Source organism: Schistocerca gregaria, chromosome 9 (assembly GCF_023897955.1).
Source record: "Schistocerca gregaria isolate iqSchGreg1 chromosome 9, iqSchGreg1.2, whole genome shotgun sequence".
Classification (NCBI taxonomy): Eukaryota; Metazoa; Arthropoda; class Insecta; order Orthoptera; family Acrididae; genus Schistocerca; species Schistocerca gregaria.
Genome location: NC_064928.1, coordinates 212,012,960 through 212,031,129, shown reverse-complemented (window position 1 = coordinate 212,031,129; position 18,170 = coordinate 212,012,960). Strand labels below are relative to the sequence as shown.

Below are 18,170 nucleotides of genomic sequence, written 5' to 3'. Positions count from 1 at the left end.
CGTCGTAGCTTCCACCAGAGCAATCAGCCATAAATATTTCAAGGGACCTTGAATTATGCCCTTGAGCTATGCCTGGCTAGCTCAGTGTGTGTTGTACGCTTGTTCCATCTTAATTTTATTAAGTATAGAGTTTAGTTAACACGAATTTGGATAAATTACCTTCATCTATGACAAAACCCAACAAATCACTCATGTCATGAATATAAATATGAAATGTTCACTTTCTTGCATCGTACATGAGATTTTTATTTAAAGGAAACACCAACATTTGTTTGCTTTGCACCAAAATTTGTGTAACTTTAGTTCATTATAGTTCATCACAATAAAATATCGTTCATTAAAAAAGGCAAAGGTCCCAGATTCGAGTCCTTGTCAAGGAAATAGTTTTAACACGTTAGTTTTCTCGAAACCAGCGCACACTCTGCTACTGGGTGAAAAATTCCTGCATGTTTTCACATTCTTGCGTATACTGTAAATGATTTCTTTAAAAATATTAACCGTACAGCTTGTATGTTACAGGCTTCCGCTGTTGAATGATCGCCTGCTGTTCTATCACGGGAAATACCTCTCCTTCCGTGACGAATTTACTGCACAATGCAAGGAGCAGCAGCCAGAGGCATCAGTAATGTTCGGTCTCGCCGACGCGCTGTACGGCTTCTATCGTCGATTCTGGTTCGACGAACTACAGAGATTTCTCCCATATTATGAACATCCCTTCAGCCTGAACTACCCACAACGGCATTACGCGCGTCATATCGACATTATAGGTAAGTTTAGAACTGGGACCTACCCACGTCATGTTTATGCACTGATCTGATGGCTACCATCTGTATTCTGATACGAGGAATGATGTTCGAAACGACGCCCCCCCCCCCCCTATTAATCCAGTTTACGTCTCCTGTGATTTTCTACGTCAAGCAAGCAAGTAGCTGATGTTATTTTCATCTTCAGTTTTTCGATTGGTTGGTTGTTTGTTTGATTTGGGTGGGAATGGACCAAGAAGCGAGGTCATCGGTCCAATCGGATTAGGAAAGGATGAAGAAGGAAGTCGGCCGTGTCCTTTCAAAGGAACCATTGCGGCATTTGCGTCATGCCATTTAGGGAAATCACGGAAAAGCTAAATCAGGATGGCGAGATGTTGGTGTGAACCGTTTTCCTTCCGAATGCGAGTCCAGTGTGCTAACCACTGCACTGCCTCGCTCGGTTTTTGGTTGATTGGCAGGTATCCATCTACACATATTAAGATCTAACAACTATTTTCTGAGTGTTATTGACTCCTGGACAATACAGTGTGCAAGACACGGAGTACGGAAGGATTTAGTATTATTATAGGAGACAAAAATAAACATTATTTTATGTCCAAAAAATAATATCTGCTAGTGATCCATGAAGGTTTTGACGATGTGTTCAAACTGATGTATGATAAATATTGTTCTAGATATGTTGCTCAGAATGTCGAGGGGGAAAAATGAAGAAAATACGTAGGACAGCAACATCTCTAAAACAATATTCATCACAAGACAGTTTAAACTTCATTGCCGAACATGACTAACATCAAAACCTCCATCGGCCCCTAGGTCCTTGCAGGGAACGCAGCACTTCCGACATATATGTCACATAGAGAAAATGGTTGCTTTTATCTTCTCTAAATGCTATAAAATATTGTATACGCAGATTTTTACTCTGTTTATATGGCTCGTTTGAAAAACGACAATTGACATCTGTAACACAACAGTTGCAGTTGTTAATTAATTTTTCTTTTTTGCAGTGTTTTAAATTTCTCTTTCAGGAGCTGCGTTTTACACTTTTTGAATTTTCTGTTTCTCTTTCATTCATTCATTCATGAATGTTCTGTCCTAGGACAGGTTTTCACATCTAGCTCTCCATGCACAGCTGTGTTTTGGTACTGTACTGTCTTTATACTTTCCACCATCTTCTTCTTCCATTCGCCGTTCCTTTCATAGCATCCTACAGTAAACAAACTTTTCTCGATAGTTGTGCAAGCCACTTGTATTTCCTCTTCCTGAGTACCTTTAAAATTTCTCTCTCTTGTCAACACCTCTTAATTTCTCACTTTATTTATCCAATTTATCCCTTCCATCTTCCCCTATGTCCACAGCTCAAATCCTTTTGTTGTTCTTTCTCCTTCTGTCCTCAGTGTACATGTCCCAGTTCCGTACAATCCCATTCTCCATGTAAGGCATTTCTTCAGTCTCTTTCTTAGGCCCTTATCCATGCACCCACACAGAAAATTATGCTTGCCAGATAAGTGAAAATACAAACTTGTTCTACATTTTCCTCTCCAAACTTCGTAGTTGCTCTTACTTTTCTTATCACAGGACATCCCATACCGTTACTCACTGTCAGTGATAAAATCCGCTACAGTTGTAAAAATTATTTATTTCTAAAAAGGGAAGCACTACCCAGTTTCAGAGCATGTTTCATCTTCAGGTATATTTGTAAAATTTTGAAAGGAATAACAATACCTATCTTCATGCTTTCTCTTTGCCTAGCTTTGATAAACCGTTTGGACAGGCGGAAGAATCAGCAATGATCAACAACATGAGGATGCAGAAGGCAATGGAAACCACTGCATTAAAGACACGTGACGTGTATCCACAAGACATGTGGCCTGTAGTTGAAGAAGTGTCATGATGATCTCTCCATTGGCAAAAGATTCCGGAATAGTCCCCCATTCGGATCTCCGGGAGGGGACTGCCAAGTGGGAGGTTACCATGAAAAAAAGATAGAATAATCAACGAAAGGATAACGTTCTACGAGTCGGGGCGTGGAATGTCAGAAGCTTGAACGTGGTAGGGAAACTATAAAATCTGAAAAAGGAAATGCAAAGGCTCAGTCTAGATACAGTAGGGGTCAGTGAAGTGAAGTGGAAAGAAGACAAGGATTTATCGTCAGATGAGTATAGGGAAATATCAACAGCAGCAGAAAATGGTATAACGGGAGTAGGATTCGTTATGAATAGGAAGGTAGGACAGAGAATGTGTTATTGCGGACAGGTCGTAAGCGTACTGTCATATTGCTGGCTTAGTTGCGGAGTATCTCTGCGAGGAGCCGCGTCTGTGAGAGTCGAGCATGGGACACGGAACTGTTATGTTGTGTTCTGGGTAGCTCTGCATGTAAGAAGCATTGTTATTATGGAAGTTAAAGTGTTGCTGCAAGTGCTGTTGCAGTAAAGCGGTGAAATATGGAAGTGAATCAGAGGAAAGTGCGTAATGATGTAATTAAAAGTGAGCAGTTCCGTATTTATGTATTCTGTCGTTGCTCGTCGGACCGTTCATCAATCATCCGCGCCGTGGTCTGTCTCCAAGAATAAACCAACGTGAATCAGTAATACTATTTACCACAAAAGAGAGTATAAGTGCCAGTGTCTTGTAGCGAACGTGAGGAGGTGAATTCGATCATCGCGTTCCGCATCATCAACAATCAACCGCGCTGCAACGGTTACGCGCACGCTCGTACAATTGAGAACTGTGAACTGTAAACTAAACTTTGTGAACAGTGTTAAAATTTATTATTAGTGTCAAGAAGGACTGGTACCAAAAGAAATCTGTGTGTGCGTGTCGAGCGTAGGAACCTTCGTTCGATTCATCATGGGATGATTCTTCGTTCGATTATTCCGCTTTCGCATCATCAACAATCATCCACATCGTGTCGGATACACGTACGCTCGTCTGAGTGATATTGTGGACATATAAACATCAAGATCGTTAATTGGATAAACATTTACGACTTGGAGTGTAAAGAGTGCCACCTGTGATTCCTTATCGTCTCGGAATATAGATGTTCATACCAGACATAGGACAGTGTTGTGCTTGGCGCTGAGTGGCTCCCCTAAACCCGCTTGCATATTTCGATAGATAATTTCAGGCAAGCCAGCAGCACTGTGGAGCAGAACAATAGGACCGCCGCGGGATTATCAGGTACTTGGTAGGGGCAAGGCGCACGGTCCGAAGTGAAAAAGAAAAAAAAACTGTTTAAGGATCCTCCGCCATTTTTACTCCCAGGCGTGTTACAAGGTCAGTGATAGGGTTGTTCTTATCAAAATCGACAGCAAACCAACACCGACAACGATAGTTCAGGTATACATGCCGACGTCTCAAGCTGAAGATGAAGAGATACAGAAACTATATGAGTATATTGAAAGGGTAATACAGTACATAAAGGAAGGTGAAAGTCTAATAGTCATTGGGGACTGGAATGCAGTCGTAGGGGAAGGAATGGGAGAAAAGCTTACAGGACAATACGGGCTTGAGACAAGGTATGAGAGAGGAGAAAGACTAATGGAGTCCTATAATAAATGTCAGCTAGTAATAGCGAATACTCTGTTCAAGAATCACAAGAGGAGGAGGTATACTTAGAAAAGGCCGGGAGATACGAGAAGATTTCCGTTAGATTACATCATAGCCAGACAGAGATTCCAAAATCAGACACTGGATTGTAAGGCGTCCCAGGAGCAAATCTAGACTCAGATCACAATATAGTAGTGATGAAAGTAGGCTGAAGCTTAAGACATTAGTCAGGAAGAATCAATATGCAAAGAAGTGGGATACGGAATGACGAGATATGCTTTAAGTTCTCTATATAGATACAGCAATAACGAATTGCTCAGGAGGTAGTACAGATGAACAGTAGTGAATATCTCTAAAAAGGGCCATCACAGGAGTTGGAAAGAAAACCATAGGTACAAAGAAGGTAAATGCGAAGAAACCATGGGTAACAGAAAAAATACTTCAAATGATCGTTGAAAGGAGGAAGTACAAAAATGTTCAGGGACACTTGGTAAAATTAAAAGCAAGGCTGGTACCATTAAGAGTGCACAGGGAATCCCATTGTTATATGCAGAGGGGACAGCGGATAGATGGGAAGAATACATTGAAAGGTTCTTTGTGGGGAAAGATTTGTCTGAGGTGATAAAAGAAGAAACATGAGTCTATTTAGGATAGGGGATACAGTATTACAATGTGAGTTTAAAAGACCTTTGAGGGACTTAATATCAAATAAGGCAGAAGGGATAGATAACATTCCATTAGAATTTCTAAAATCACTGTGGGGAAGTGGCAACAAGATGACTTTTTCCGTTGGCATGTAGAATGTACATTCCTGGAAATTGAAATAAGAACACTGTGAATTCATTGTCCCAGGAAGGGGAAACTTCATTGACACATTCCTGGGGTCAGATACATCACATGATCACACTGACAGAACCACAGGCACATAGACACAGGCAACAGAGCATGCACAATGTCGGCACTAGTACAGTGTATATCCACCTTTCGCAGCAATGCAGGCTGCTATTCTACCATGGAGACGATCGTAGAGATGCTGGATGTAGTCCTGTGGGACGGCTTGCCATGCCATTTCCACCTGGCGCCTTAGTTGGACCAGCGTTCGTGCTGGACGTGCAGACCGCGTGAGACGACGCTTCATCCAGTCCCAAACATGCTCAATGGGGGACAGATCCGGAGATCTTGCTGGCCAGGGTAGTTGACTTACACCTTCTAGAGCACGTTGGGTGCCACGGGATACATGCGGACGTGCATTGTCCTGTTGGAACAGCAAGTTCCCTTGCCGGTCTAGGAATGGTAGAACGATGGGTTCGTTGACGGTTTGGATGTACCGTGCACTATTCAGTGTACCCTCGACGATCACCAGAGGTGTACGGCCAGTGTAGGAGATCGCTCTCCACACCATGATGCCGGGTGTTGGCCCTGTGTGCCTCGGTCGTATGCAGTCCTGATTGTGGCGCTCACCTGCACGGCGCCAAACACGCATACGACCATCATTGGCACCAAGGCAGAAGCGACTCTCATCGCTGAAGACGACACGTCTCCATTCGTCCCTCCATTCACGCCTGTCGCGACACCACAGGAGGCGGGCTGCACGATGTTGGGGCATGAGCGGAAGACGGCCTAACGGTGTGCGGGACCGTAGCCCAGCTTCATGGAGACGGTTGCGAATGGTCCTCGCCGATACCCCAGGAGCAACAGTGTCCCTAATTTGCTGGGAAGTGGCGGTGCGGTCCCCTACGGCACTGCGTAGGATCCTACGGTCTTGGCGTACATCCGTGCGTCGCTGCGGTCCGGTCCCAGGTCGACGGGCACGTGCACCTTCCGCCGACCACTGGAGACAACATCGATGTACTGTGGAGACCTCACGCCCCACGTGTTGAGCAATTTGGCGGTACGTCCACCCGGCCTCCCGCATGCCCACTATACGCCCTCGCTCAAAGTCCGTCAACTGCACATACGGTTCACGTCCACACTGTCGCGGCATGCTAGCAGTGTTAAAGACTACGATGGAGCTCCGTATGCCACGGCAAACTGGCTGACACTGACGGCGGCGGTGCACAAATGCTGCGCAGCTAGCGCCATTCGACGGCCAACACCGCGGTTCCTGGTGTGTCCGCTGTGCCGTGCGTGTGATCATTGCTTGTACAGCCCTCTCGCAGTGTCCGGAGCAAGTATGGTGGGTCTGACACACCGGTGTCAATGTGTTCTTTTTTCCATTTCCAGCAGTTTATGAGTCTGGCGACTTACCATCTGACTTTCGGAAAAATATCATGCAGAAAGTTTCGAAGACTGCAACAGCTGACAAGTACCAGAATCGTTACACGATCAGCTTAACAGCTCATGGATCCAAGTTGTTGACATGAATAATATACAGAAAAATGGAAAATGGAGAGTATGCTAGATGACGATCAGTTTGGCTTTAGGTAAGGTAAAGGCACGAGAGAGGCAACACTCCTAAGCATCCCTAGCTCCACTGTTTCCGATGCGTACAGACAGACCCCGTGTATTGACTGGCACAGACCGACGACAGTTGAAGAGGGTCACAATGTGTGGAAATCTCGCGTACGGACGTATAACACAAGTGACAACCAATCAACTGACCAAGTTATAAGTCCGTGAGTTCCGCGGAGAGCCGCATTCTGCTCTTTCACGATATATGATGACTACTGAGGTCGCTGATGTGGAGCACATGGCAGTAGGTGGCAGCACAGTGCACCTAATATGAAAAACATATGTTCTTAGGTGTGTCCGGTTACTTTTGATCACATAGCGTCTGTGCTGAACAATTGTATTTCTTCGATTCTTTGCATTTTTTTTAAAATTAGTTTTTGCTTGTTTTCTCATTACAAGACTCCTTCATCCCTTACTTGATCGTTCCATCTCCCTACAGTATACCAATCATGGATTGAGCTTCGTAACTGTTTCATAACTTGTCTCTTGGTAAAGTGTCAGTCCATTCAAATGAAGGCAGGCGAGTGCTTTCAGCTTGTGCCCAGTATGTGGGAAAATTAATTGTTGCTACTGGTCTCAGCTTTGACCACTTGAGGCAGCCAAGTTCGCCCCCACTGACAGGCCGCTGTAAACTGATTAACTGATAAACTGAGGAGGGGAGCGGTTGTTAACATACACTTAGAACAAAGCTATCATCAGAGGAGTCTTGTAATAGAACAAGGATCTTTTCAACAGCCTAGAACTGCCATCACAAAACGTCTGTATGGATACTCTGCAAATCACATTTAAGTGCCTGGCAGATGGTTATCGAACCACCTTCGCAATTCTCTATTATTCCAATTTCGTATAGCGTGCGGAAAGAATGAACACCTATATCTTTCCGTACGGGCTCTGATTTCCCTTATTTTATTGTGGTGATTATTCCTCCCTGTGTAGGGTGGTGTCAACAAAATATTTTCGCATCCGGAGGAGAAAGCTGGTGATTGGAATTTCGTGAGAAGATTCCGTCGCAAAGAAGAACGCCTTTCTTTTAATGATTTCCAGCCCAAATCCTGTATCATTTCTGTGGCACTCTCTTTCACATTTCGCGATAATACAAAACTTGCTGTACTTCTTTGAAAGGATCCCACACAGCGCAGCAGAAAAAAAAAACCAAGCGCAGTGTAGGCAGTCTCCTTAAGAGGCCTGTTTCATTTTCTAAGCTAATAAAACGCAGTCTTTCGTTAGCCTTCCCCACAACATTTTCTGTATGTTCCTTCCAATTTAAGTTGTCCGTAATTGTAATACCTAAGTATTTAGTTCAATTTACGGCTTTTAGATTAACTAATTTATCGTGTAACCGAAGTTTCACGAGTTCCTTTTAGCACTCATGTTGATGACCGCACACTTTTCGTTATTTACGGTCAACTGCCAATTTTCACACCATTGAGATATCTTTTCTAGTTTTGTAGTTTGTTTTGATCTTCTGGTGACTTTATTAGTCGATAAACGTCAGCGTCATCTGCAAAAAAACCGAAGACGGCTGCTGAGATTGTCTCCCAAATCGTTTATATAGGTAAAGAACAGCGAAGGGAATATAACACTACCTTGGGGAACCTGCGGAACAGTTGCTGCTAGTAACTCACTGCATACAATCATACAGGTAACACTGATACATAAATGCTTCAAATGGCTCTGAGCACTATGCGACTTAACTTCTGAGGTCATCAGTCGCCTAGAACTTAGAACTTATTAAACCTAACTAACCTAAGGACATCACACACATCCATTCCCGAGGCAGGATTCGAACCTGCGACCGTAGCGGTTGCTTGGCTCCAGACTGTAGCGCCTAGAACCGCACGGCCACTCCGGCCCGCACACTGATACATAATTCCGGGTCATTACCATTGGGTACATCTTTATTGTGAACTATTTTAACCACTGATGATGGATGACTTACTTATACCACACCTAGTCTTACAGGCCACAGGTGTTTGTGACTTCGGCTACTTTCAGTGTGTGAGCACCACTACCACCTACTTGCTGTGATTGTTTTGCAGGTGAAGAGTGGCAGCTGGAAGACAAAAGCAACGCTACCATCTCTGTGGACGCTGGCTGCCTGGAGCTGTTGGTGAACGCTGTGGACCACCCCACGTGTCCACTGGAAGACCTGCCACCGGAAACTATTGATCAGCGCGAGCAGTGCCGCGTGCAGCTGTGGAACGACCTGGTTCAGGGGTCGACCTACGTACCTGAGACCAACCGCCGCAGGGCGAACGTCAGCCTCTGCCTCTTGGCCTGGATGACAGCCAAGTCGTCCGGCATTTGTCAGCACGTCCCTTTTAGTATGATTCTGTCCGTGCATGACGCTCGCTGCGTTTTCGATAGTCCTAACGACCCATCTTGTCCGAAATCGAACACTACAGATGCCATATGCTCTGTTTCCAGAGCTATTCTGTTGCTGAAGTGTCGTGATTCCTCTTCACACACGTCTTTCGCGGTATGTGGCGCGTCCATGGACCACCGTGGGTGGTACTCACCAACGAGGGGAAAAGACTGGGAAAGGAACATGCAGCCAAAAGAAATTTTACTGAGTTACAAACACGATGTAAACAATGGCACCTTGAAATAAAAGGATTTTGAAATAAACAGTGTGAAATCTTCATAAATATCATCGAAATTAAACACATAACCAGTCTGTAGTTGCCACACTGTTCTTTATTACAAATGTATTGCTCTTATCAAATTAACAGTAGCAACGATTATAGAAAGCTGCTTGCTTTGTACAGGGTGTTACAAAAGGGTACGGCAAAACTTTCAGGAAACGTTCCTCACACGCAAATAAATAATAGATGTTATGTGGTCATGTGTCTGGAAACGCTTAATTTCCATGTTAGAGCTCATTTTAGTTTCGTCAGTATGTACTGTACTTCCTCGATTCACCGCCAGTTGGACTAATTTAAGGAAGGTAATGTTGACTTCGGTGCTTGTGTTGACATGCGACTCATTGCTCTACAGTACTAGCATCAAGCACATCAGTACGTATCATCAACTGGTTAGTGTTCATCACGAACGTGGTTTTACAGTCAGTGCAATGTTTACAAATGCGGAGTTGGCAGATGCCCATTTGATGTATGGATTAGCACGGGGCAACAGCCGTGGCGCGGTACGTTTGTATCGTGACAGATTTCCAGAACGAAGGTGTCCCGACAGGAAGACGTTCGAAGCAATTGATCGGCGTCTTAGGGAGCACGAAGCATTCCAGCCTATGACTCGCGACTGGGGAAGACCTAGAACGACGAGGACACCTGCAATGGACGAGGCAATTCTTCGTGCAGTTGACCATAACACTAATGTCTGCGACAGAGAAGTTACTGCTGTACAAGGTAACGTATGGAGAGTGCTACAGGAGAACCAGTTGTTTCCGTACCACGTACAGCGTGTGCAGGCACTATCAGCAGCTGATTGGCCTCCACGGGTACACTTCTGCGAATGGTTCATCCAACAATGTGTCAATCTTCATTTCAGTGGAAATGTTCTCTTTATAGATGAGGCTTCATTCCAACGTGATCAAATTGTAAAATTTCGCAATCGACATGTGTGGGCTGACGAGAATCCGCACGCAATTGTGCAATCAACACAGATTTTCTGTGAACGTTTCTGCAGGCATTGTTGGTGATGCCTCGATTGGGCCCCATGTTCTTCCACCTACGCTCAGTGGAGCACGTTATAATGATTTCATACGGGATACTCTACCTGTGCTGCTAGAACATGTGCCTTTACAAGAACGACACAACATGTGATTCATGCACGATGGAGTTCCTTCACATTTCAGTCGAAATGTTCGTACACTTCTCAACAACAGATTCGGTGACCGATGGAATGGTAGAGTCGGACCAATTCCATGGCATCCACGCTCTCCTGACCTCAACCCTCTTGACTTTCATTTACGGGGGCATATGAAAGCTTTGCTCATTTCAGTCGAAGTGTTCGTACACAACAGATTCGGTGACCGATGGAATGGTAGAGGCGGACCAATTTCATGGCATCCACGCTCTCCTGACCTCAATCCTCTTGGCTTTCATTTACGGGGGCATTTGAAAGCTCTTGTCTACGCAACCCCGGTACCAAATGTAGAGACTCTACGTGCTCGTATTGTGGACGGCTCTGATACAATACGCCATTCTCCAGGCTGCATCAGCGCATCGGGGATTCCATGCGACGGAGGGTGGATGCATGTATCCTCGCGAACGGAGGACATTTTGAACATTTTCCGTAACAAAGTGTTTGAAGTGACGCTGGTACGTTCTGTTGCTGTGTGTTTCCATTCCATGATAATGTGATTTGAAGAGAAGTAATAAAATGAGCTCTAACATGGAAAGTAAGCGTTTCCGGACACATGTCCACATAACATATTTTCTTTCTTTGTGTGTGAGGAATGTATACTAAAATTTTGGCTGTACCTTTTTGTAACACTCTGTATAACCACATATTTTTCAAAATTGTTTCAACCAAATTTCATTAATTAAAAGAATGTTCATAAAAGCATCATCAATCAAATATGACTGAGTGAACTAAATCACACAAACTTCATGACTTAGATGGAACAGTTTTACACATGAAACTTCCTGGCAGATTAAAACTGTGTGCCCGACCGAGACTCGAACTCGGGACCTTTGCCTTTCGCGGGCAAGTGCTCTACCAACTGAGCTACCGAAGCACGACTCACGTCCGCTACTCACAGCTTTACTTCTGCCAGTATCCGTCTCCTACCTTCCAAACTTTACAGAAGCTCTTCTGCGAAACTTGCAGAACTAGCACTCCTGAAAGAAAGGATACTGCGGAGACATGGCTTAGCCACAGCCTGGGGGATGTTTCCAGAATGAGAATTCTGGAAACATCCCCCAGGCTGTGGCTAAGCCATGTCTCCGCAGTATCCTTTCTTTCAGGAGTGCTAGTTCTGCAAGTTTCGCAGAAGAGCTTCTGTAAAGTTTGGAAGGTAGGAGACGGATACTGGCAGAAGTAAAGCTGTGAGTAGCGGACGTGAGTCGTGCTTCGGTAGCTCAGTTGGTAGAGCACTTGCCCGCGAAAGGCAAAGGTCCCGAGTTCGAGTCTCGGTCGGGCACACAGTTTTAATCTGCCAGGAAGTTTCATATCAGCGCACACTCCGCTGCAGAGTGAAAATCTCATTCCAGTTTTACGTCAGAACTCTGACTACTTCCAACAGCTATAGCATGCATGAGGTCCAACAAACTCAAATTTGCATAATTTGCTTAACCAAGTTTCATTAAATAAAACAATATCCCAAAACCACCATCATCATCAGTTAAGACTGATTATGGCTTTCAGTGTTCAGTCTGGAGCATAGGCCCTCTTATAAAATTCCTCCATGATCCCCTATTCAGTGCTAACATTGGTGCCTCTTCTGATGTTAAGCCTATTACTTCAAAATCATTCTTAACCGAATCTAGGTACCTTCTCCTTGGTCTGTCCCGACTCCTCCTACCCTCTACTGCTGAACCCATGAGTCTATTTGGTGACCTTGTTTCTCCCATGCGTGTAACATGACCCCATCATCTAAGCCTGTTCGCCCTGACTCTTACATCTATAGAGTTCATTCACAGTTTTTCTTTGATTTCCTCATTGTGGACACCCTCCTGCCATTTTTCCCATCTACTAGTACCTGCAATCATCCTAGCTACTTTCATATGCGTAACCTCAACCTTGTTGATAAGGTAACCTGAATCCACCCAGCTTTCGCTCCCATACAACAAAGTTGGTCGAAAGATTGAACGGTGCACAGATAACTTAGTCTTGGTACTGACTTCCTTCTTGCAGAAGAGAGTAGATCGTAGCTGAGCGCTCACTGCATTGGCTTTGCTACACCTTGCTTCCAGTTCTTTCACTATATTGCCATCCTGTGAGAATATGCATCCTAAATACTTGAAACCGTCCACCTGTTTTAACTTTGTTCCTCCTATTTGGCACTCAATCCGTTTATATCTCTTTTCCACTGACATTACTTTCGTTTTGGTGATGCTAATCTTCATACTATAGTCCTTACATTTCTGATCTAGATCTGAAATATTACTTTGCAAACTTTCAAACGAATCTGCCATCACAACTAAGTCATCCACATATACAAGACTGCTTATTTTGTTCTCACATATCTTAATCTCACCCAGCCAGTCTATTGTTTTCAACATATGATCCATAAATAATATGAACAACAGTGGAGACAGGTTGCAGCCTAGTCTTACCCCTGAAACTACTCTGAACCATGAACTCAATTTACCGTCAACTCTAACTGCTGCCTGACTATCCATGTAAAGACCTTTAACTGCTTGCAAAAGCTTGCCTCCTATTCCATAATCTGATAGAACAGACAATAACTTCCTCCTAGGAACCCAGTCATATGCCTTTTCTAGATCTATAAAGCATAGATGCAATTCCCTGTTCCACTCATAACACTTCTCCATTATTTGCCGTAAGCTAAAGAGCTGGTGCTGACAACCTCTAAGAGGCCTAAACCCACACTGATTTTCATCCAATTGGTCCTCAACTAATACTCGCACTTTCCTTTCAACAATACGGAGAAGATTTTACTCACCACGCTGATTAAAGAGATACCTCTGTAGTTGTTACAATCTTTTCTGTTTCCATGTTTAAAAATTGGTGTGATTACTGCTTTCGTCCAGTCTCATGGAACCTGTCTCGACTCCCAGGCCATTTCAATTATCCTGTGTAGCCATTTAAGTCCTGACGTTCCACTGTATTTGATGAGTTCCGACTTAATTTCATCCACCCCAGTTGCTTTATTGCACTGCACTCTGTTGAGCATTTTCTCCGCTTCCTCAAATGTGGTCCTATTTCCATCATCATTCCTATCCCATTCTACCTCGATATCTGAAACATTACTGATCGTATTTCCACCTACATTGAGCAACTCTTTAAAATATTTCCTCCATCTACCCAAGGAATCCACAGGATTCACCATCAGTTTTCCTGACCTGTCCAAAATACTTGTCATTTCCTTCTTGCCTCCCTTTCGAAGACTGCTAATTACACTCCAGAATGTTTTTCCAGCAGCCTGACCCAAAGTCTCCAACCTGTTTCCAAAGTCTACGCAAGATTGCTTCTTCGATGCTGTAATTATGTGTTTGGCTTTGTTTCTTTCTTCAACATAACTTTCTCTGTCTACCTGAGTTCTAGTATGTAGCCACTTTTGATACGCCTTGTTTTTCCTTTTATAGTCTGCCTTGACTGTGTCATCCACCAAGGTGTTTGCTTCATCCTACCTTTACACACTACTGTTCCAAGACATTCTTTAGCCACTTCTAGTACTGTGTCCCTGTACCTTGTCCATTCCTTTGCCAATGACTGTAATTGACTACATTCAACTAACTGGTACCTTTCTGAGATCATTGTTATGTACTTGTGCCTGATTTCCTTATCCTGAAGTTTCTCCATTCTTATCCTCCTACATATGGACCTGACCTCCTGCACTTTCGGCCTCACAATCCCAATTTCACTGCAGATTAAATAATGATCAGTGTCATCAAAGAATCCCCTGAATACACGTGTGTCCCTCACAGCCTTCGTGAATTTCTGATCTGTTTATTATATAGTCAATGACAGATCTGGTTGCCCTGCCTTCCCAAGTATACCGGTGAATGTTCTTATGTTTAAAAAAGGAGTTTGTGATTACTAAGCCCATACTGGGACAGATATCCAAGAGTTGTTTCGCGTTCCTGTTGGTCTCCATATCCTCTCCAAATTTACCCTTAACCTTTTCATACCCTTGTGTTCGATTTCCAATCTCGGCGTTAAAATCACCCATGATCAGAACACTGTCCTTGTCCTTTACTCTAACAACTACATCACTGAGTGCTTCATAAAAACAATTCATCTTATCCTGATCTGTCCCTTCACAATGCGAATATACTGACACAATCCTAATTTTCTTGCTAGACACTGTCAAATCTATCCACATCAGTCGTTCGTTTACATACCTTACTGCAACTACGCTGGGTTCCATTTCTTTCCTGATGTAAAGCCCTACACCCCATTGTGCTATTCCTGCTTTGACTCCTGATAGGTAGACCTTGTATTCTCCCTTCTTCCCATAGTAGCCCCCATTGATATTAATAGCTCCCCATCTCATAACCATTTGTTTGCCAAGTCGTATCTTAGGAGTCCCTGGTTTGTCAGTTAGAAGCGGGACTCCGTCACTTCCAAAGGTCCGAGGCATTTTGCTCTGTTACTAGAATCATACTTAAAGTATGACTCATAAAACCATTATTAATCAAATATAACTGTCATTACTAAAACTCACAAGCTTCATAACTTGCATTGAAACTGTTTTTCATATAATTCAGATCAAAACTCGAAAACCATTTCCACAATTAAGGGGGTGCATTAGTCCAACAAATATAAATCTTTTGGAATTTGGTTAGCCAACTTTCATTAATTAAAACAATATTCATAAAACCACAATTAATCAAATCTCAAACATGCTTCAACTAACATAGAAACTGGTTTTCATGTAACTCAGGCCGCACTGTTTTAGCCGTGCGGTCTAGGGCGCTGCAGTCATGGACTGTGTGGCTGGTCCCGGCGAAGGTTCGAGTCCTCCCTCGGGCATGGGTGTATGTCTTTGTCCTTAGGATAATTTAGGTTAAGTACTGTGTAAGCTTAGGGACTAATGACCTCAGCAGTTAAGTCCCATAAGATTTCACACACATTTGAACAGTTTTTTTTTGTAACTCAGGACCCGGCTAAGAATATTAATCCTCTTAAGTCCAATAAGCTCAGGTCTTTCCACAATTAGTCTCAAAATTTCTGACAATTTAACACGATTGTAATACATTCAATATAATAATAACATATGAAATCGTGTTAACATGGGAGCGCCTCAACTTTACGAGAAATTGGTGGCAGACGCGAGCAAACCGAAGGGTTCTAACAGATACAGGAGATGCAGGGACCAGAATGTGAAATAAAAATATGCTCAACTCTGATCTACAAGTAAGCTTTCGGAAAACAACATCGCTCCACCGGCAAGATGGAATTACCGCACGTTAACAACGTAATCATAGACACCGATCCAGGTTCTCAAATTTCACTCTTCCACCGTCATACACCAATCGGAGCTTGTTCGGCGCGTCGACCACCGCCAATTATCTGAAACATAAACACACTAGCGGTAGACAACATTCTGACGCAACAGATACACAAGGATATTAACCCAGCCAGTTATCAATAAACCTTTGCTTGTACGCGGCACAAATGAACCTCAATCAGACTTAACATACGTGACAGTGGGTCTTAAGATTTGATTAGACAACCTCTAAAACAACAAATGAAATAATAAAATAGAAAAGGAATTAGGAAGAACATTTCGGCGTGCTTCTGAACGAGGGGCACAAACTTACGCACTACTTGGTATGCATTAAACACGTGTAACGTATTGTCTTTACGACGTTTCTCATCGAGCCATATACGTTATCTCGCATTTCTAGCTGCTTCTCTCACACAAATAATGAGATTCAGGGTCGCCACCAGCCCAAGCCCTTCCTAACCATTTAGAAAAAAAGAAGCTGTAAAATTATTAGTTTAATTACTTTAAAAATTTAATTACAAGTATGCAAATTTCTTAAAGTAACCAGATAAATAGCACTCCATGTCGTTCATAAAGCAGCTTGATTAATTCAGGATTGGAAATCGGATTAAGTGGGTAAGATCAACAAAACTGAATTTGTCTTTCACGTAGATTATTTATTGTATCTAATTATTTAGTTACACACCCTAACTACACTTAACTGGTGCCTGACTAGAAATATTTACGCAAGAATTACGTGAGAGTGTAACAGAGCACAATTTAACTACAGCATGAAGATACACAGAAGACGGGGGTGGGAGACCATTATACTATCATCTTCTTTGGATTAATACCAAAAAAATACCTCAGTGAGATTTGCATTACGATTCTACGCATGCACTATTCTGGACAGAGGTTTAAACAATACACAAGGCTGTGCGGTCATTATTTAACATACTAACTGCGTCTGCTACTTGCAAACGGCCGAACATGGTCCATTCTGACTCAAACTGTTGTCCTCCTTTGTAGAAAGCACACGGAAGAACAGATATTCTTGCAGAAATTGTAGCTCACTAAACAAGCAAACTGTTAAAATAAGGCGTATTGCGGTGCAGTGGTGGACCAGAAGGGTCATTGATTACCAAACACGTGGCACAAAATCGACATACAAAGACAAAAGCCATTTCCAAAAAATATAAGATTAAGAATCATTAACAAAAACTCGCTTCACACGCTTCAATTTAGCTGAAGTTCTTAGGTATTTCACCAGTTAAACGTAACGAAGTCCTAACTCAACATGATTCCTATCACCTGAAACCCCCTTTAAGAGCTACGATCCGTACTCACCAAGCGTTCACGGAAGAGTGCCGCTTTCTCTTTCGAGATTACCTAGCTCCCCGTGCAGCGGAAGCTACCAGAGGGGTAGCCGTCCGTCACCAACCTCACACACAAAAACAACCTTCGACTAAGATGGGTAAACCTCTCTGTTCAGGTATTAGAAACCGTTGGTCATCCTGTGCTCTCCTTCGAACGAGAAGCAACATCGTCTGCTCCCAGCAGAGGATGACCAACTCAGCCTTTCCCACAAAACAAAACCGAAAGCCCACACCAAAACACACATATAATATTCAATAGGCCTTATCTGAGAGCTCAGTCTTTCTGGAAAAGTTCATGAATTGAGCTAAAATCAGGTAGTAAACTGAATAAACTGTACCGAATTCGACAAGCGTCTTATGAAACGACTTTACAGAGATATTTCACAGGGCTTCATGCCTATTGGTTGTGCGCCACTAGCACTCCCTCAAATGCCGTCAACGTATCAGGCAGCAAGATCAAAGGTCACCGAAACAGCCAAGATAGTTTTCAGCCCACTGTGGTATTCAATTATCATGAACAAAAGAAAAAAAATGGTTCAAACTGCTCTGAGCACTATGCGACTTAACTTCTGAGGTCATCAGTCCCGTAGAACTTAGAACTTATTAAACCTAACTAACCTAAGGACATCACACACATCCCTGCCCGCAGCAGGATTCGAATTTGCGAACGTAGCGGTCGCTCGGCTCCAGACTGTAGCGCCTAGAACCCCACGGCCACTCCGGCCGGCTATCATGAGCCCACCGACGAACATTTCGACGACTCCGGTTCACTGACCAAACACCATTAGGTGGCTTCCTTAGTATGATCTGGGTGTGGATGATATAACACAATTTTTTTTATGATGTGCATTATTGAAAAAGAAGAGAAGAGAATAGAAGCTTTCGAAATGTGTTGCTACAGAAGAATGCTGAAGATAAGGTGGATAGATCATGTAACTAATGAGGAGGTATTGA

The 18,170-nt window shown here is 43.3% G+C and overlaps 1 protein-coding gene across 1 annotated transcript in view; it reads left to right on the top strand.

Annotated features, from left to right (window-relative positions):
- LOC126292152 (uncharacterized) overlaps positions 1-9,389 on the top strand; it is a 69,192-nt gene extending 59,803 nt beyond the window's left edge. Inside the window, exons 6-7 of the mRNA XM_049985991.1 lie at positions 520-767; positions 8,801-9,389. Of these exons, the coding sequence (XP_049841948.1) occupies positions 520-767; positions 8,801-9,372 (820 nt within the window). The 3' untranslated portion in view covers positions 9,373-9,389. The remainder of the gene's footprint in view (positions 1-519; positions 768-8,800) is intronic.
- Positions 9,390-18,170: the final 8,781 nt, after the last annotated feature.